This window comes from Carcharhinus amblyrhynchos, chromosome 21 (genome assembly GCF_965287045.1).
Source record: "Carcharhinus amblyrhynchos chromosome 21, sCarAmb.v2.hapA, whole genome shotgun sequence".
Classification (NCBI taxonomy): Eukaryota; Metazoa; Chordata; class Chondrichthyes; order Carcharhiniformes; family Carcharhinidae; genus Carcharhinus; species Carcharhinus amblyrhynchos.
In genome coordinates this window covers 4,251,012-4,270,017 of record NC_137344.1, presented here as the reverse complement: position 1 = coordinate 4,270,017, position 19,006 = coordinate 4,251,012, and the positions used below count along the sequence as shown (strand labels likewise).

The following is a 19,006-nucleotide window of genomic DNA, read 5'->3' as shown; positions in this document are numbered from 1 at the left end:
GAACACCACTACCTGCAAGTTCCCCTCCAAACCACTCACATCCTGACTTGGAAATATATTGCCGTTCCTTCACAATTGCTGGGTCAAAATCCTGGAATTCCCAACCTAACAGCATTGGGGGTCAACCCACAGAATATGGACTGCAGCGATTCAAGAAGGCAACTCACCACCACCTTGTCAAGGACAACCAGAGATGGGTAATAAATGCTGGCCAGTCAGTGATGCCCATGTCCCATGAATGAATTAAAAAGGATTTTTCATCATGCTTTCTTATCTTGAATAATTTGTTCTAGTTTATGGATGTTTAATTTACACTGGGTCAGAGCTGCCTTTAACTAGTCATTACATCTCTTTCTGACCATAATGAAATTGCTTCAAGTTGTCAAAAATCCCTACACTCCTCCAATTCGGGCCCTATGCGCATCCCAATTTTCATTCCTCCACCACTGGTGGCCAATTATGCCTCAAACTGTCTGGGTCCTATGCTCTGGAATTCTCTTCCTAGACTTCTCCACATTTTTTCCTCCTTTAAGCCACTTCTTAAAACATATCTATTTGACCAAACATTTGTTTATCTGACCTATTATCTCCTTATGCAACTCAATGTCAAAATTTGGGATGCACTGGAGGCTTCACAATGCTGAGGTTGCTCAATAAATGCAAGTTGTTGTTGAACTCACAACCAGTAACAAGAGTGCTAATTCTGACATTGTATCAGGCCTTCAAAAGGAAAGTGGTGAAATAGTAGAGAGAATGGTTGGATTTGTGCTTTTTTTAGCAGTCAGTAAAGGTAGGCAACAACACCTCCTCCACAATTATCCTCAACACCGGTGTCCTCAGACCGTTCCTATACTCATACAAATTCTGCTCCAAATCTATATTCAAATTTACTGATGACACCTCCACAGTGGGTCAGATTTCAAACAATGCTCAGATGGAGTACAGGAAAGAAAGAGATAGACAATTTGATGAACTGGTGCAATGACAATAATCTCTCCCTAATGTCAGTAAAATGAAGGAGATAGTCATCAATTTCAGGAAGCGCAGTGAAGGACATACCCTTGTCTCATCAACAATGATGAAGTGGAAATGATTGAGAGTTTCAAAGTTTCTAGGTGTTCAGATCACCAACAACCTGTCCTGGTCCCTCCACGCCAACACTATATTTAAGAAAGCCCACCATATTTAAGCAAGCCCACCAGAGGCTAAAGAGATTTGGCACGCCCGCTATGGCTCTCATCAAATTTTACTGATGTACCACAGAAAGCATCCTTTTCAGATGTATCACAGCTTGGTATGGCTTCTGCTTCAACCAAGACTGCAAGAAACTACAAAGGGATGTGAATATAACCCAGCCCATCATGCAAACTGACCTCCCATCCATTGACTCTGTCAATACTTCCCACTGCCTCAGCAAAGCAGCCAGCATAATCAAGGACCCTACACAGCCCCAATATACTCTCTTCCACCTTCTTCTGTCGGGAAAAAGACACAAAAGCCTGAGGTCATGTACCAACTGACTCAAGAACATCTTCTTCTCTGCTGCCATCAGACTTTTGAACAGACCTACCTTGCATTAAGTTGATGTTTCTCTACATCCTAGTTATCACTGTAACACAACACTCTGCATGCTTTCCTTTCCTTCTCTGTTTTGTCTGTATAGAGTGCAAGAAGCAATACTTTTCACTGTATACTAATATGTGACAATAATAATACTGATAATGATAATAATAATTTGGGTGGCATGGTGGCACAGTGGTTAGCACTGCTGCCTCACAGTGCCGGGAACCCAGGTTCAATTCTGGCCTTGGGTGACTGTCTGTGCGGAGTCTGCACGTTCTCCCCGTGTCTGCGTGGGTTTCTTCTGGGTGCTTCGGTTTCCTCCCACAGTCCAGAGATGACTTTGGTGATTGTCCATGATAAATTGATCCTAGCGTCAGGAGGACTAGCAGGGTAAATGTGTGCGGTTACAGGAATAGGGCCAGGATGGAATTGTGGTCGGTGCAGATTCGATGGGCTGTAGGGATTCTATAAAAATAAATCAAATCAAATTAAACGGAAATAAGACTTTAGAAAACTGATTGCTGGCAATCTTTCCTCAAATAATTTTCTGTGTTTTTTCACAGAAAGTGGCCATTTGTGGAGAGGAGAGTAGTCGACAGTCTGACCATCTGGGCCTGGTGTGGGTCTCCGGGGAGGGAGGATGCTGCACCAGGCGACCCGTTACCTTGGCAACAGGCCCCGCCCTCCACCTCATACGTCACCGGGCAACGGACCGGAAGTACCCGGGCGGAAGTGGTGCTGGTCGCAGGACAACAAGCCTGAGGCCTGCGGGAGGATGATCCCCACTGAGGATGCCTCCGCTCGGAAAAGGGACATCGAGGAGAAACTGCGGCAGGTACGTGGAGGAAGAGCCTGGAGCCTGAGGGGGTGGAGGGGGAGGGGGAGGGATGGTGGTTGTCGGAGGGCGTTTGGTGCACGAAGGGTGATTGGAGCTGAGGAGGGGCAGGATGGTTGAGATACTGAGGGAAGATGGAGGAGGAGTGGAGCCATGGATTTGAATTATTGTCACAGGTATTAGTATACATTTAAAAGTATTATTCCTTGCGCTCCGTACAGACAAAGCATACCGTTCTTAGAGAAGGAAATGAGAAGAGTGCAGAATGTAGTGTTACAGCCATAGCTTGGGTGTAGAGAAAGATCAATACAAGATAGGTTCATTCAAAAGTCTGATAGCATCAGGGAAGGAGCTGTTCTTGAGTCGATTGTTATGTAACCTCAGACTTTTGTATCTTTTTCATGAAGGAAGAAGATGGAAGAGAGAATGTCCGGGGTGCGTGGGGTCCTTCATTATGCTGGCTGCCTTGCAGAAGCAGCGGGAAGTGTAGACAGTATCACTGGTTGGGAGGCTGGTTTGAGTGATGCACTTGGCTTCATTCACAACCCTTTGTAGTTTCTTGTGGTCTTGGGCAGAGCAGAAGCTATACCAAGCTGTGATACAACCAGAAAGAATACTTTCTATGGTGCATCAGTAGAAGTTTGAGAGTTGTAGCTGACATGACAAATTTCCTTTGTGTCCTGAGAAAGTAGAGGTGTTAGTGGCCCTTTTTAAACAGGGTATGAAGATGGGAGTGAGGTGTGTTTGGGCTCCTGTGGCAGGTAGCACTTGGGTGGCATGGTAACACAGTGGTTAGCACTGCTGCTTCACAGTACCAGGGACTGAGGTTTAATTCCTGGCTTGGGCCACTGGAGTCTGCATACTCTCCCCATGTCTGTGTGGATTTCCTCCAGGTGCTCTGGTTTTCCCCCCACATTCTGAAAGATGTGCTGGTTAGGTGTATTGACTTGAACAGGTGCCAGACTGTCGCAACTAGAGGAATTTCACAGTAACTTCATTGCAGTGTTAATAAGCCTTACTTGTGACTAATAAACTTTACTTTCCTTTTACTAAGTTGGGTAGGCTCTGGTGGTGAGGGCAGCCTAACTGGTTAGTTTGCAGGGGCAGTGGATTACGTGGAAATGAATCTTCAGGTTAACATTTTCCTGGGTCACTGTTTGCTTCTGTTCTGACTCACCCTATGTTATGAAATATGTGGGACTTGAGCCCACGAGCATTTGACTCAATGCTGAGTGTTACCCTGTGGGCACAGCCAGAAGTTGAGTATTTTGATGGAGTTGGGGGTGATAGGATAGAGGATGAAGAATAGTTTTCATCGTGTGCTGGTGGCAATGACAATTTATCTCAAGTTTTAGGTGTCCAGGTCACCAACAACCTGTCCTGGTCCCCCCCCAATGCCAAACCTATAGTTAAGAGAGCCCACCAATGCCTCTACTTTCTCAAAAGGCTGAGGAAATTTGGCATGTCAGCTCCGGCTCTCATCAACTTTTGCAGATGCACTGTGGAAGGCGTTCTTTCAGGTTGTCTCACAGCTTGGTGTGGCTCCTGCTCTGACCAGGACTGCAGGGAATGGCAAAGGGTCGTAAATGTAGCCCAGACTATCATGTAGGCCAGCCTCCCATCCATTGGCTCTGTCTGCACTTCCTGCTGCCTCAGCAAGGCAGCCAGAATAGTTGGGAACCCCATGCACCCTCGATATTCTCTCTTCCACCTTCTTCCTTTGGGAAGAAGATGCAGGATTCTGAGGTCATGTACCAACTGACTCAGGAACAGCTTCCTCCCTGCTGCTGTCGGGCTTTTGGATGGACTTACCCTATGTTGGGTTGATCTTTTTCTACAGCCTAGCTGTAGCTGCGGCACTACATTTTGCACTCTGGTTTCTTTCTCTATAAACAGCATGCTTTGTCTGTATAGTGTGCAAGAAGCAATACTCTTCACTGTATGTTAATACCTGTGACAATAAATCAAATATCAGAAAACTGTTTTGAAAATAGAACTTACTCAGTACCATATTCTTTTGGGCAGTACTGTTTTTTAAACCATTTTTATAAGCATTGATATACATTCCTTGAAATTTCAATGAGTCCCAGAAAACATGTGGAAAAGGGCTTAAAAATGACAGGAGATGAGAATCTAATGATGAAATGCAACATCTGTCCAGATGTAAAGACAAAGAAGCCCATGGTTCAGCTCGGAGGCTGAACCAAGTCAGCTGATCTCAGCCAGGCATTGATCTTGCAACCCCAGAACTGCTGTGATTGACCAACCTACTAACAACCACTCCTGAAAGCATTGCAGTTTCCTGCAGTTAAAAATTGGGACGATTTGAAGCTATTATCTTGAGCACCCACTGTTTAGCTTCTACATGATAGCCAAGACTGCCTATTTCCACCTCTGTAGCATCACCCATCTCTGCCTGAGCCCATCGGCTGTTAAAGCTCTTGTTCATGCTTCTGTAACCTCCAGATTGACTATCCCGACGCTCTTCTCGCTGACCTCTCACCTTCCATTATTGTCAACTCCGTCTAAACCTCTGCTAACTGTATGCAAGTCCTGCTCACCATCACTCCATCCACACCTGGCCATTAAAATTCTCTTCCTGGTGTTAATGACATTCAAGGCATTTCTGCTCCACTGGCAATCGTGCTTTCAGCTGCTCACTTATCACCTTTCTTTCCTACCCTACCACGCCATCCAAACCCCTCTCTCCATCACTGGTTCAATCCTTGTAACCCAAATCTTGCATCTCTCCTAGTGCCCGTCTGACTCGTTATCCATTTTGTTTCTTGTTTTTGCTATTAAATGTCCCATGGTGTTTCTTTGTCCTGTGGCTGATAGATGGACGCAAACTCACTTGTTTTGGGCAAAGCTGCTAAATTGCTAAATGTATTCTGCCAGTGTGTCCTGAGAGGTATATAAAATAATGAGGGGTGTTGATAAGGGAGGTAGTCAACACTTTTTCCCAAAGGTAGAGGAGCCTAAAACTAGAGGGTTTAGGTTTAAGGTGAGAGGGGAGAGATACAAAAGGCTCATGGGGGTGGGGGGGGGGGAGGAATTTAATTTTATGAGGGTGATGGGTGTCTAGAACGAGCTGCCAGAGGTGGATACAATTTTTTTTTGAAAAGCACTTAGACAGTTACATGGGTAAAATAGATATAGAGGGATATTGGCCAAATGTGGGCAGCTGGGACTAGCTTAGTGGTAAAAACTGGGTGGCATGGACGAGTTGGGCCAAAGCGCTGGTTTTTATACTGTAAATCTCTATGGCTGTGAATATTTGGGCCTGAGTAGCTGTGGTGTACAGCTTGAGCCCAATGCCTGGATGCTATACTTGAATCCATACTTTTTAATTTCCCTACACTTGACTTCTGTTTGGGCCATTCCAGACTGAGATAAGGAGGAATGTCTTCACTAGAGGGTGGTGGATGTTTGAATTCTCTAGCCCAGAGGGCTCTGGAAGCTCAGTTATTGGGCATGTTCAGGGTTGAGATTGATAGATTTCTACATATTAAAACGTCTGGGGAATACAGGATAGTACAGGAAAATGGTGTTGATCTAGAAGATCAGCCATGATCTCATTGAATAGCACACTCCTGATGTATGCCTTGTCGATGGTGGCTACGCTTTGGGGGCGGGAGGGGGGGTGGTCAGGTGGTGAGTTACTTGCTGCAGTATTCTTAGCCTCTGACCTGCTCTTGTAGTCACTGTGATTATGTGGTGAGTCCAGTTGAGTTTCTGGTCCATGGTAACCCCAAGGATGTTGACAGTGGGGGATTCAGTGATGGTTACACCATTGAATGTTAAGGGGTGGTGGTTAGAGTGTCTCTTATTGGTGATGGTGATTGCCAGGCATTTATGTGGTGCGAATGTTACTTGCCACTTGTTAGCCCAAGCCTGGATATTGTCCAGATCTTGTTGCATTTGAACATGGGCTGCTTCAGTATCTGAGGAGTCGTGAATGGTAATGTTTGATAATGCTCTTGAAAACTGCTTTTGTTAGGTTGAAAGTGCTATATAGATACAAATTGTTATTGAATTTTATTTTATGTCAAATTGGCTCATGTTACTAGTTGACCTTTAGGTTCCTGCTGTTTGCTATTTATTGACTCTTTGTAGAAATATGTATATACACTCTGGTTTGTACTCAACTATGATACCCTGTTCCATAACACGTCAAAGCTATTGTTGTCTTTTAATCAAAATAACTTTCTGTACTACCAAACGATTATACTAAACCCCAACTCACGGTTCTCCAGAGAAGAGGGAACTGTGTAACTTGCTTCCAGGCTATTATCATTGAATTCTATCAGTGAATGCTTTTCCTTGTCTTTCAATTTAAAACCTCATTTGAAAGGTTTTGTATGCACTTGGTAACTTCCTTGGTAATTTGGATGACTTCTTGAGCTGCTGGTCTTCATATGATGTAACCCTTGCCTGATCATATCAATTTCTTGTGCCACCCAATCTTCACCTTTTGACACGCTGTCTCTGTCCCTGGTTTACAGAGCATTTGTTCTGAGTATTTCAATATGCTACTGATTCGATAGGAAGGCTGATGTCCCCACACGTTTCTACAAATCTCCCACTACTACCTTGATGAAGTTCTGGTGCTATTTTGTTGTTTAAGCAGCAAGTGCTGAGGTACAATTTGTTTTGGTCTTATAAACAGGAACAAGAAACCTTACTGTTCATAAGAGAAAGCTTGGAAAAAAGTGACCAGTTGACAAAAAATATGGTAAGTTCATTTCACTTCAGCTGTAAATCAATGTTTGTTTTACATTAGAAGCATTGATGGCTGCTATTTGAGCAAGTGGTCAGTGAGCGTTGACAGGTGAATGGGCTGTTGGTGAAGGAGAGGGGGCAGGAAAAACACAGTTAAAACCTGGTTTTAGCTGTGCATTACTTGTGTGCTAGGCAGCAAAGTCTCACACAGTCACAGCCATCTCACATAGGGGGATCTCATGTTTGATCCAGGATTATCTGAGATGAAGTGTAGGTATTCCAATTTATCTCCATTTTCTGGCGACAGGTTAAACCAGAGTTCTTGCACCCAGCTGCATCTTTAAAATTTGTTCTCAGAATATGAACATAGCATTTATTTCTTATCACTGGTTGTTTTGGGTGTAACTAACTGGCTTGCTGGGTTATTTCAGAGGCAGCTAAGAGTGGTGGTGATGGTGTGGCGACTGATATCACAATGGGAGTGGACAGGATACCAATTCCAGGTTTCCTTCTTCAAGCAGTATTTGTGAACCAGTAGAGTTTTTGTGACCATTTGATAATTTTGGGGCAACTTTTATGGAAACCAGCTTTGTTCTTTTTAGATTAAAAAAGAACTCATCAAATTTGGAATGAGTGATTGAATCTGAACTCTTATTCTCTAGATTATGAATCCCAAACTAAAGATTACTCATGCAGCAACCTAACCATAAACCTGTCTGCAGTGCTCTGTCCTGTGAAGGGAGTCTTGTGACATCCCTAACACTTTACTGCCAATGAAGTAATGTGACTGTTGCAGGGTAGGACTCATGTCAGGCAATTTATGTGCAGCCAGATCCCACAGGCAATGATGAGGCATTGATCAGGTGACCTGTTTTAGTGATGGAGATTCAGAGAAATGTATTGGCTACAACACCAGGGAAAACTCCATTACACTCTCTCAAAATAATGCCATGAGATCTTTTGCATCTACTAAAGTGGGCAGATAGGGGCCACAGTTTAGCATTTCATCCAAATATGACACCTTCAACAATTCAGCATTCCCTCAATGTAAGTCAGAATTTGTCCTCTGAAGGGACTTGAATCCACAACCTACATGTTCAGGAGTGAAGGAGCTACCCACTGAGCCTTGGTTGGAAAGCAGTCTTCTGTATATTCCGTGTAATCATGGATGTTGTCTTCTATCCTGTGCCTCAGTGATCTGTCGGTATTCATTTCTTCGTAGGAATAATGGCCTCTCTCATCAAGCAGTTGAGGGGCAGCTGTGACAACTGGTATGGCCCACAGTCTCCTGAGAAAGGACTGGGAGAGAGGTTGCATTGGATGGCATCAAAATCCGATTGCTCTATCCCTTATTTCTAGGTCTCCATCCTTTCATCGTTTGAAAGCCGACTGATGCAGTTGGAGAATTCCATCATTCCAGTCCACAAGCAGACGGAAAATCTGCAGCGCCTGCAGGATAATGTGGATAAAACACTCTCTTGCTTGGATCATGTCATCAGCTATTATCACGTAGCTAAAGACACTGAGAAGATCATCAAAGAAGGGTGAGCAGCTCAATAGAAGCAATTATGAAGTTAATTTCATTCACTGTTTGCACAGGTCATCGTCAACAATTCCTTTATTTACCTTGTGCCTTAAACATAGTCAAACCTCTAAAGGTGCAGCACAGGAGCCTAATGAGACCAAAATTTGACACTACCGAAGGAGGAAGCATTTGGATATGTGGTAAAAAGCTGGGTTTTAAGGGAGTCTTGAAGGAAAAGGCTTTTTTGAGGGGTTGGCACAGGGATCTTAATTATTATCTTTTTTTTTCTTTTACTGTCTCCCCATTGAAGTACAGTATTTGTTTTATGGGTTACATGGTCATGAGACAGCACTTGATGTTCCTCAGAATCTGCCCTGCTCTATCGGATGTTAATTCCACATTAACTTTAGCTACATAATTAGATATCAGACTGCAATGTTATTCACCATATACATGGACTTTCTGAATCATGCATTTATTACCCATGTGACCATAGCCTGCTCTTTCAGTGGTTCTGATCAACCTCCTCTGGTTCTGCTAATTAACACGTGTGTTCCTGGTTCAGAGGTTTACTGGTTTAATATGACATCAAAATTCCACACGTTGGTCACTCAAAATGTATCCAGTTAATTAAGATAATCTGACTGCAGTTTGGCCTTGAAAAAATTGTTAATTTGCCTACTACTTGGCAGTGTTGTATCTAGCTGTTACAACCATGTTTGACCTGTTCAGTTTGGCTTGTAATTTAGTTGGTCACCATTATCTGACAGTTAAACTAAATTTAAAAAAAATCTATATCTGTGTGAAATGTTTCACTATGTAATCCATTCACTGAATGAACTGGCAATTGCAGGAGGGAGAAGGCCACAGTTAGATTAATAAATGATCATTTTCTCTTCTGTGCAGTACTACAGTGTAAATTTCATTTAGCTCGAAATACCATCCTCTGCTATAAAGGCGAATTTTTACTATATTGATTGCCTGGTTAAGATGGGCAGCATGGATATTTTTTCGAGGAAAGCAAGGCAGGAAAATTGCAGTTTTCTTTCCCGATTGCAGATTTTATTGACACCATTTCATTGTATCTCTCTCCTGCTGTTATGATCAGCCCCGCTGGAAGACTGGAGGAGTACCTGAACTGTATGGCGAGAATTCAGAAAGCCGTGGAGTACTTCCAGGACAACAATCCGGACAGTCCTGAGCTAAATCGGGTGGTAAGTTGAAAAGGGAATCGGGTGTGAAATGCGGTTGATGAGCTTTTACTTCTACTTGGGGAAAGTAGGATTGGCTATTCAGCATGCCCCCTGCAATGTAACCGACTAATTTAGGGCAGATACTATCCAAAGATTGATTGATATAGTTGATTAGAACATCATATTTTTATCTCTGAATTCTTGGAATTTGTCGCTGTGGTGAGCTGGCAGTCACTTCTTCTCCTGGCTGGAAGGAAACTCTTGTGAAGATGAAATACACTCGTTGTAGCTGCAGCCTGTGTGTTAGGTGCATAAATTGCCAGTTCCTCAGGCCAATAAACTTGGCTGGTGTGGGAAATGCAGGTGTCCTGCCATGACTTGCTCAGTGACTGTATTGTAATGACCTTCGATTTGGAAGGAGTAATAGTAAGGAAAATGTATAATTTTTTTAACATGTCTAGGGAATCTGTAATTGTTTGTAAAGGACTTGTGAAGTGTTTGCATCAATTGTAATTTTCTCAAATATTAAGAAATACAGGCAACCATTCACCTGAAAGTGGGAAGTTAAAATAGTTTGCTTTAAAAAGGTAAAATCTGCTCTAAACAGATTGTCTAATCCATGATTGTGTGGCCAAATTCCACTCCAATTCGATTTTCAAGTTTGCTTATGACACCACTGTAGTGGGTTGGGTCTCAAACAATAACTAAACAGAATACCGGAATGAGATGGAGAATCTGGTGAACTGTTGCGACAAAAATAATCTCTCCCTCAATGTCAACAAAACGAAGAAGATTCTTGTCGACTTCAGAAGGCGCAAAGGAGAACGTGCTCATGTTTACATCAATGGGGATGAAGTAGGAAGGCTTCAAGAGCATACGGAAACAGTATGGGGTCAATACAAAAGAAAGCTGAAGGCGGGAGCAAATCAGCACACAGGGAGACAGAAAGAGGAGCACCCAGAGTTTGTGTGAGCTGAGGCCAGCAAAGCTCTCTACCAAAAGGTCAGTTTTCTCTTTGGCAGTAAGAAGAAAAGTTAAATTGGAGAAGTTCTGGGGTGGGAGTGATGAAGGGCAATCTGAAAGGGATTGGATCTTTAAAAAGTGGTGCTAACAGTTCAACCATGTGAAGGAGCTGAGTGTTTATATCAGAGGTTATGGAGTATAATGTTAGCAAGTGTGAGGTTATCCACTTTAGCAGAAATAATAGTAGGAGGGATTACTATTTAAAGGGTGAAAAGCTGCAGCATGCTACGGTGCAGAGGTACCTGGGGATCCTTGTGCATGAGTCGCAAAAACCGAGTCTGCAGGTGATCAAGAAGGCAAATGGGATGCTGGCCTTTATAGCGAGGGGGATAGAATATAAAAGCGGGGAGGTCTTGCTGCAACTATACAGGGTACTGGTGAGGCTGCAGCTGGAGTACTGTGTGCGGTTTTGGTTGCCGCACTTGCGCAAGGATATTTTGGCCTTGGAGGGAGTGCAGAGGAGATTCACTAGGCTGATACCGGAGATGAGGGGGTTGGACTATGAAGAGAGACTAAATAGACTGGGTCTGTACTCATTGGAGTTTAGAAGGATGAGGGGGCATCTTAGAGACGTATAAGTAATGAAAGGGATGGATAGGGTAGAGGTAGAGAGATTCTTCCCGCTTAGAAAGAATAGCAGGACTAGAGGGCACAGCCTCAAGATAAGGGGGGAGCAGTTTAGATCGGAGTTGAGGAGGAACTTCTTCACTCAAAGGGTGGTGAATCTCTGGAATTCTCTGCCTGTTGAAGTGGTGGAGGCTACCTCGCTAAATATTTTTAAGTCACAGGCAGATAGGTTTTTGACAGACAAGGGAATTAAAGGTTATGGGGAGAGAGCGGGAAAGTGGAACTGATCCACTTCAGATCAGCCATGATCTTATTGAATGGCGGGGCAGGCTCGAAGGGCTAGATGGCCTACTCCTGCTCCTATTTCTTAGGTTCTTATGTTATTGGTTAGCGTTGGTTGGTCAGTCAAAAAGGAACTCTTGAAAGCTTTGCCGTCAAGGCTGACACGACCCAGGTGAGAAAGGGTTAGTGAACATGTGTCTTGTTGGCGTTAACCATATCCGGGGACGTCTGATGGAATATACCTGCTGGTGAATACGACCTAAGGGCTGAACCGATTGAGTTGGAAATTGTGAGATTGCATATTATGTCACACGTCTATGGGAAGTGATGCAGGATCTTCTGTTAAGAATGCTTTCTACGATGCATCTGTAAAAATTGGTGAGAGATGTAGCTGATGTGCCACATTTTCTTAGTCTTCTGAGAAAGTAGAGGCATTGGTGGGCTTTCTTAATTTTGAGTGTTGGCATCGGGGGATGAGAACAAGTTGCTGGTGATCTGGACACCAAAAAACTTGAAGCTTTTGAAGCCTTTCTACTTCATCCCCATTGATGTAGACATGAGCATGTTCTCCTTTATGCTTTCTGAAGTCGATAAGAATCTTCTTCGTTTTGTTGACATTGAGGGAGAGATTATTTTTGTCGCAACAGTTCACCAGATTCTCTATCTCATTTCTGTATTCTGTTTAGTTATTGTTTGAAACCCAACCCACTACAGTGGTGTCATCAGCAAACTTGAAAATCGAATTGGAGTGGAATTTGGCCGCACAATCATGGATTAGACAATCTGTTTAGAGTGGATTTTACCTAAAGCAAAGTTTCATTTGCCTGGTAATCCGTATATAACTTTGGCTCTGGTTCATGTTAAAGTAAATGTTGCAGAAAGTGAGATCTTGTTCACTTGGGGATCATTCTGTAAATGTGGTTATCTTGATTTACGGTTTCCCATGAGGATGGTAACAGCAGTGTTATGCTGTGAAGAAGGATGGTTCAAAACTTGCAAGGTTCAATTCCTGCTCTTTGCTATGGCTGCTCCACTTTGCAAAGTGATTATTGTCGTCTTGGTTGTTCACTGTACAATCCCCATGTTGGAAAGTGAGTGGCAGGTTTGAAGGGGATGAAACTTGGCTGTGATACCTGCTGCAGTCAATTGGGAAGGTGGCAGCCACTATATGTAGATTCATGTGAGGATTGGTCTTTTGCAGTGAGGTTGCAAAGGACTGCTAGCGCGTGTGGGAATGTATCCCAACAACAGTTGGAGCCTGGGGAGGTTAGCCCATAACAACAGATTTCCTCTGCATCAGACCTGGGGATAACTACTCTGCCATAGGCTTCAAATGTAGAAGGTTCCATTTCTTTGCGCTACTGTTCTCTACCTAAATATAACAGGTAACAGCCATGGAGATAGGAAGCTGAGATCCCCTCTTTGAACGAAATAGTGGTGGGTGAGGAGGAGGAAGAATGGTTGATGCTCTAGTTCTTTGAGGAAAATTAATTCTTAATCATCTTTTATAGAAATTGCTTTTTGAAAAAGGCAAGGAATCATTAGAGTCGGAGTTTCGAAATCTCCTCACTCGCAATAGCAAAGCAGTGCCGCCTGTCGTCATCCTGGACCTGGTTGCAGGGGATGATGAGATTGAGACAGCAGATGAAGTGTTGCTGGAACATCTTCCTGAAAACATCCTACAGGATTTGATCTGCATTTCAATGTGGCTGGTTGAATATGGGAGGAATCTAGGTAAACTGGTTAAAAACTGCAAATACCTGCACTGTGCTTGGGCTTTGGTTCCTCTCCCCTGGATCGTGAGGCTATTGTCAGCCATATTAATATGAATGATACCAGTGGTGCATAAGACAGAGGAACAGAAGTAGGCCATTCAGCCCTTCGAGTAAGATCATGACTGCTTTGATATAATCTTTTAACTCCACTTTCTTAACTTATTCCCATAATCCTAGATTCCCTTACTGATTAGAATTCTGTCTGTATTCTGAATGGGTAGAGCCAGATTGATTATCTATTGGATGAACTTTAAATTCAGTAGTGCAATTTGGGATCTCTGAAAATGCTTGAATTACAATGAAGTACTTTTTGAAATCTAGTCACTGTTGCAATGTACTGAAAAACCTCATTGCAGAAATGTTTTGGGGTTATAGTTTCATGGGTGTGGTATCCTTTGGTATTCACCTTTTCTGAAAGTTAATGTTCTACATGTGGGCAGTTAGAGATTATTAATGTATTCTCTTGCTCTGCTCTTCTTACTTTCTCTTTTTTTTTTATGCTGCCTCTCTCTCTTTTTTTATGCCGTCTCTCTCTTGCTTGTGCTCGCATGACTGCATTTTCTTCCCCTCTTTATTGTCCACGAATCATCCATTGGTTGTAAAATGTTCCAGGATTCAATGTCATTCATTTTTTGAGTGCAAGTTTATATGTTAATTCACTTCTTGCAATTGGTTAAGAAATCACCTGAGTCAATGTCACTGAAACAGTGGCATTAGGGGTGGCACAGTGGTTAGCACTGCTGCCTGATCGTCAGGGACCTGGGTTCAATTCCTGACTTGGGTCACTGTCTCTGTGGATTTTACTCATTCCCCCAATGTCTGCGGTTTCCCCCCCACAGTCTGAAAGACATGCTGGTTAAGTGAATTGGCCATGCTAAATTCTCCCCCGGGGCACCCGAACAGGTGTTGGAGTGTGGCGACTAGGGGACTTTCACACTAACTTCATTTCAGTGTTAATGTAAGCCTACCTGTAACTAATAAATAAACTTTATGTTTTGGTTTTCAAATGAATAAACCGGCTGCTGAAATTTCAGAAGACGCAGTAAATTTATAATTACTCTAACCAGATGATGCATGTTAAGTAAAAGATGGGAGAGGATAATTCATCAGTCCTGAAGTTTGAATCACTGCTTCAGTCCTGGCTCATTCTGTTTCTCCTTTGCAGATTTTATGAATGTCTACTACCAAATTCGCTCTAATCAGTTAGACCGATCAATCAAAGGTCTGAAAGAGCACTTCCGCAAGAACAGCTCATCCTCTGGTGTACTGTACTCTCCTGCTATTCAGAACAAAAAGAACAATACGCCCAGCAAAAAGGCCATCAAGAGACCAGGTCAGTATCTCCGTCATTTTAAGATGTTCCTATTTTGCCCCAACGTGTTTCTATACTGCAAGCAAGTTTGTTACGGGAGGGTATCAAGAAAAAAGAAGCTTTTTTGAAAATTCTTTCCCAAAGTCTGAAATTTCAGTTACTGAAAGTTTTTTTATTTTCCTCGTGACTGATTTTTGTTTTTCTTTTTGTTCTTTTATGCTTCTCCACTAACTATTTTTCTCTTAAATTTTCATTTTATGTTGATGAATTACAGTCTACATCCCAGGTAAATCATGTTTGTATGTGTGCCCTCTTAAGCCTCGCCAGTCTCTAATTGCCTGATCAGATGTTGTGGCCACTGCCTGTGGCAAATGTTAAAATCTATTGTGGGAAGAAATGTTGCCAGTTTGTCTTATTGAAAGCTTATGGCTTATGCAAAATGTTGCTGTGCAATCTTTACAGTATTTGAACTAATTTAGTGAATTTGGCAGCATTCAGAATTTTAAATAAAAGTCAGAAAACTTTGGAGAAATGAAATTTGTGGAGGATATATTTTTTTAAAGGAGTTTTTCCACAGCTAAGTAACTGGGTGCCAATACTCTACTCTGTTTCTGCTTTTACTGTATTTAAAAGGTTGATTAATAGCTCCCACTGAGATTCGCAGCTTGTTTCCTTATGTCTCCGTAGTTTCACCAACTTCATTCACTTATTCAAAGCAGTGCCCTGCGGTGTGGGAGAGAACTGTACAGGTGCAGCTGTGTGGTTGTTAGATTGGAGCATGGAGCACTGGGATTCTCACTGATAGTGTAGTTGATATACTAATGTTTAACTCATTGGTCAGTAGATCACACTAAGATGTAAATTATGTACTGTTATAGTAACAGTTATTGCTCATTGTGTATCCAGTCCCTAGTCTCAAATCTGAAATTTTGTGACATTTACCTCCTGTCGCTTGCATGACATTGATTCTGTTAATACAAATACAAAATGTGGGTGTCTCTATTGCTAGTGCTGATGAATGGAACAGGATGCTCTCTGATTGTTAAATAGCAATAATGGGTGTTCTGGGCTGAAAATTCATTCAGCAAGAGACAAAGTACTATTACTCCCTCTATTGATTACAATGTAAATCGTGGGAATAGGAATAGAATCCCAGGGAAAGTGGGTAGGTGGACTGTTAATATATAACTGGTTAATTAGTGTGGAGTTCCACCGTTTTCCGATTATTTACCATTTAAGCAGTTCACCCCAAGTCATGGAGACCTAATCAATACATGCTAATCAGTGTCCGAAGCAAAACACTACAGATGTAGAATATTTGAAATAAAAACACAATGTAAATACTTGGCAAAGGGCAGCACAGTGGTTAGCACAGGGGCCTCAGCGAAGGGATCCGGGTTCAATTCCTGGCTTGGGTTACTGTCTGTGTGAAGTTTGCAGATTCTCCCTGTGTCTGTGTGGATTTCCTCCGGGTGCTCCGGTTTCCTCCCACACTCCAAAGATGTGCATTGGCTGTGTCAAATTCTCCTTTGGTGTCCCCGAACAGGTGCTGGAGTGTGGCGACTAGGGGATTTTCACAATAACTTCATTGCAGTGTCAATGTAAGCCTACATGTGAGTAATAAATTTAAAAGAAGAGTTAAGCTTCAGGTCAGGGGCCTTGCATCAGAAATAAGGAAGGGTCCCAGACTAGGAGTGTTAATCCTGTTCCTCTGCTCAAGCTGACTGACCTGCTGAGTATTTCCAGCATTTTTTCTTTCTTCCACAACAATACCTCCCACCCTGGTTGTCTGTAATAATTTGAAATTGGTATTATCTTAAATGGACTGTGAATTATGTATGGGGCTGGTGGGTAGAGGTGAGCGTATGTTGTAGAAGTAGGAAATCCCAGTTTTGAAGTTGCAATCATTCATAAAGGGGCTGAAGCTCGTCCTCCAGCTTTTTACATTTCTCCAGAGTTTTCTTTCTCCAGAATATGTGGCTAGATGGCAGTTGGATTCTGGAGTCAGTAGAAGTCGCAGGGGCTTGAATGTGCAGTTAGCCCAGTAATTAAAAGTACTTCTCATTTAGATCTCAGGCTGCTCTGGTTAATAAATGGTAAAATAGACGTTGTTTAATTTTTAGTGGAATATAGCATTACTATTTAATATTGTTAAACTGTTGTCTAACTTTGTATGATTTGTTCTGTTTCTAAGTTTTTTTTTGTGGTGTCTGTTATGATTTAAGAAGCTTTTTGTTTTTGCTTTAACTTCTGTCTTGGTGTGAGAATTTACTAGCAATGCTCCTGATGTAGCGTGGTGTTGGTGGCAGGGATCTGGCGTATTCACACTGATTTGCCTAGGTCTTGTCTTTTCTGCATCACTGTGGTAACAGGCACAATTCGTAAGGCTCAGAAACTTCTGAAACAATATTCTCAGCATGGGCTGGATGGCAAAAAGGGTGTTTCTAATCTCACTCCCACTGAAGGTAATCATTTCCTTGTCCCTGGGTGCAATTCTTTTGGCTTTTCCTGCAAAGTCTTGCTTCTGAATTAACCACATCTGCTATTTTCATAAAAGCATTCTAACTCTCTTGCACATCTTACATTTATCTACGCCTCTGGAAAACTTCAGATGGGAGTTTGAATCTTACAGGGGTTTGCAGAGAAGTATTTTTGCTATGTTCAGGCTTGGTTTGTGTCCAGCAGAAACCAGTCATGGAAGGGAGGGAGAGGATGAAATGTTGAGTGGGATATTAGTTGGTGAGTCCTGTCCAAGTTAGGAATGGAAATATAGAAGTGAATGGAGAAGATTCTATTATACTAGTACTAGAGAATCTTTTAGATCTAATTGGGCCAATTGTAAATTGCTATTCTAGAATCACTTTTTATTGGTTTTATAATTTCCAACTGTCAAAATTAAAATATTTTTCAACATTTACAATTATAAATTCCTAGATTTATAATAGCCCACTACAGAAATATAGCAGGGCGCCATGGTGGCACAGTGGTTAGCACTGCTGCCTCACAGCACCAACGACCCGGGTTCGATTCGTGGCTTGGGTCACTGTCTATGTGGAGGTTGCACATTTCTCCCTGTGTCTGCGTGGGTTTCCTCCCACACTCCAAAGATGTGTGGTTAGGTGGATTGGCCATGCTAAATTGCCCCTTGATGTCAGGGGTCACTTGAGTTATACATTTACCCTATAAATGCATAGGGTTGTGGGGATAGGGCTTGGGTGGGATTGTGGTTGGTGCGCACTCCATGGGCTGAATGGCCTCCTTTTGCACTGTATGATTCTATAAATGCGAATTAAAACACTTTCCAGTGGATACATTTGTAGCACCACTGCTGGTAGGAGGATGTAATTAGTGTGATTGGTTTACGTAGCCAGTTTTCATTATAGATATGTTAGAATAGAACTTACCGATTTTAAAATGGGCAGTAATTTGTCATTTAGTCCACTATCTTCTAACCTGTTTTGCCTGAAGACTACCCTGGTCTTCACCACTGATTCAGTATACAATAAGTTAGGAAAAGTGCAATTTGTGTTTTTGGTACAACAAGCCACAATTAGCAAATTAAATGTGTTAGAGAGAGATTGCGAACATTGCAACTGTCCTTCCTGATAGGTTCATGCATTTGATCCCTCTGACCAAGTCCTGCATACATTTAGAATAATACTTTCAAAAACAAAAGGAAACTCTGTATAAGAGACTTATTTAAAGCCTTGGTTTGTTAGATTACACTCCCTTCTAAAGTCTGTCTATGCAATAGAGGGTTTTCCTTTCTCAGTTTCCGTATGTGCCCATAGTCCATCCTTTCAGCAGCTCTGGATCAACTGTTTGTTTCTGCTAATTAACATCTGACCAGGTCATGATCACGAGTTGCGAGTTAAACATCTCTCAGATACGCTGGCTGAGAAGCATGGCCCTGCCGTGGGTAAGTTGTACATTTCTTTAAGAACCAAAAGAAAAGCAAATCTTCTTTAACTTTTTCTTTTGTTAACATTTTTAATTTCTGGCATGGAAATCACTGTTTAGTTTTAATTGCTCAATAATTTGCCGATCATACACACTTCCCCTTTATATTAAGTTTTCTCCCTCTTTTCACCTCCACACCTCTTCATATCTTCTTACCCCCACCCTCTCCTCTTGCTCTCATTGAGTGGCGAGTGAAGAGGCCACAGGGCTTTGCCCAAAACATGCCTTATTCAGCAAATTAAGAGGGTG

At 42.4% G+C, this 19,006-nt stretch overlaps 1 protein-coding gene across 9 annotated transcripts in view; it reads left to right on the top strand.

Moving 5' to 3' along the window:
* The first annotated feature begins 2,277 nt into the window (after positions 1–2,277).
* Positions 2,278–19,006, top strand: part of exoc7 (exocyst complex component 7) — a 34,086-nt gene continuing 17,357 nt past the window's right edge. For 2 of the 9 annotated variants that reach the window (XM_080209297.1, XM_080209292.1), the window contains exons 1-8: positions 2,278–2,398; positions 7,068–7,133; positions 8,480–8,664; positions 9,754–9,859; positions 13,222–13,444; positions 14,651–14,818; positions 15,072–15,083; positions 18,648–18,716. In XM_080209297.1, coding sequence (XP_080065423.1) covers positions 2,339–2,398; positions 7,068–7,133; positions 8,480–8,664; positions 9,754–9,859; positions 13,222–13,444; positions 14,651–14,818; positions 15,072–15,083; positions 18,648–18,716 — 889 coding nt within the window. In that variant the 5' untranslated portion in view covers positions 2,278–2,338. Of the gene's footprint in view, positions 2,399–7,067; positions 7,134–8,479; positions 8,665–9,753; positions 9,860–13,221; positions 13,445–14,650; positions 14,819–15,071; positions 15,084–17,169; positions 17,263–18,647; positions 18,717–19,006 lie in introns of all 9 variants that reach the window. The other 7 variants (XM_080209296.1, XM_080209291.1, XM_080209298.1 and 4 more) reach the window with 4 other exon arrangements.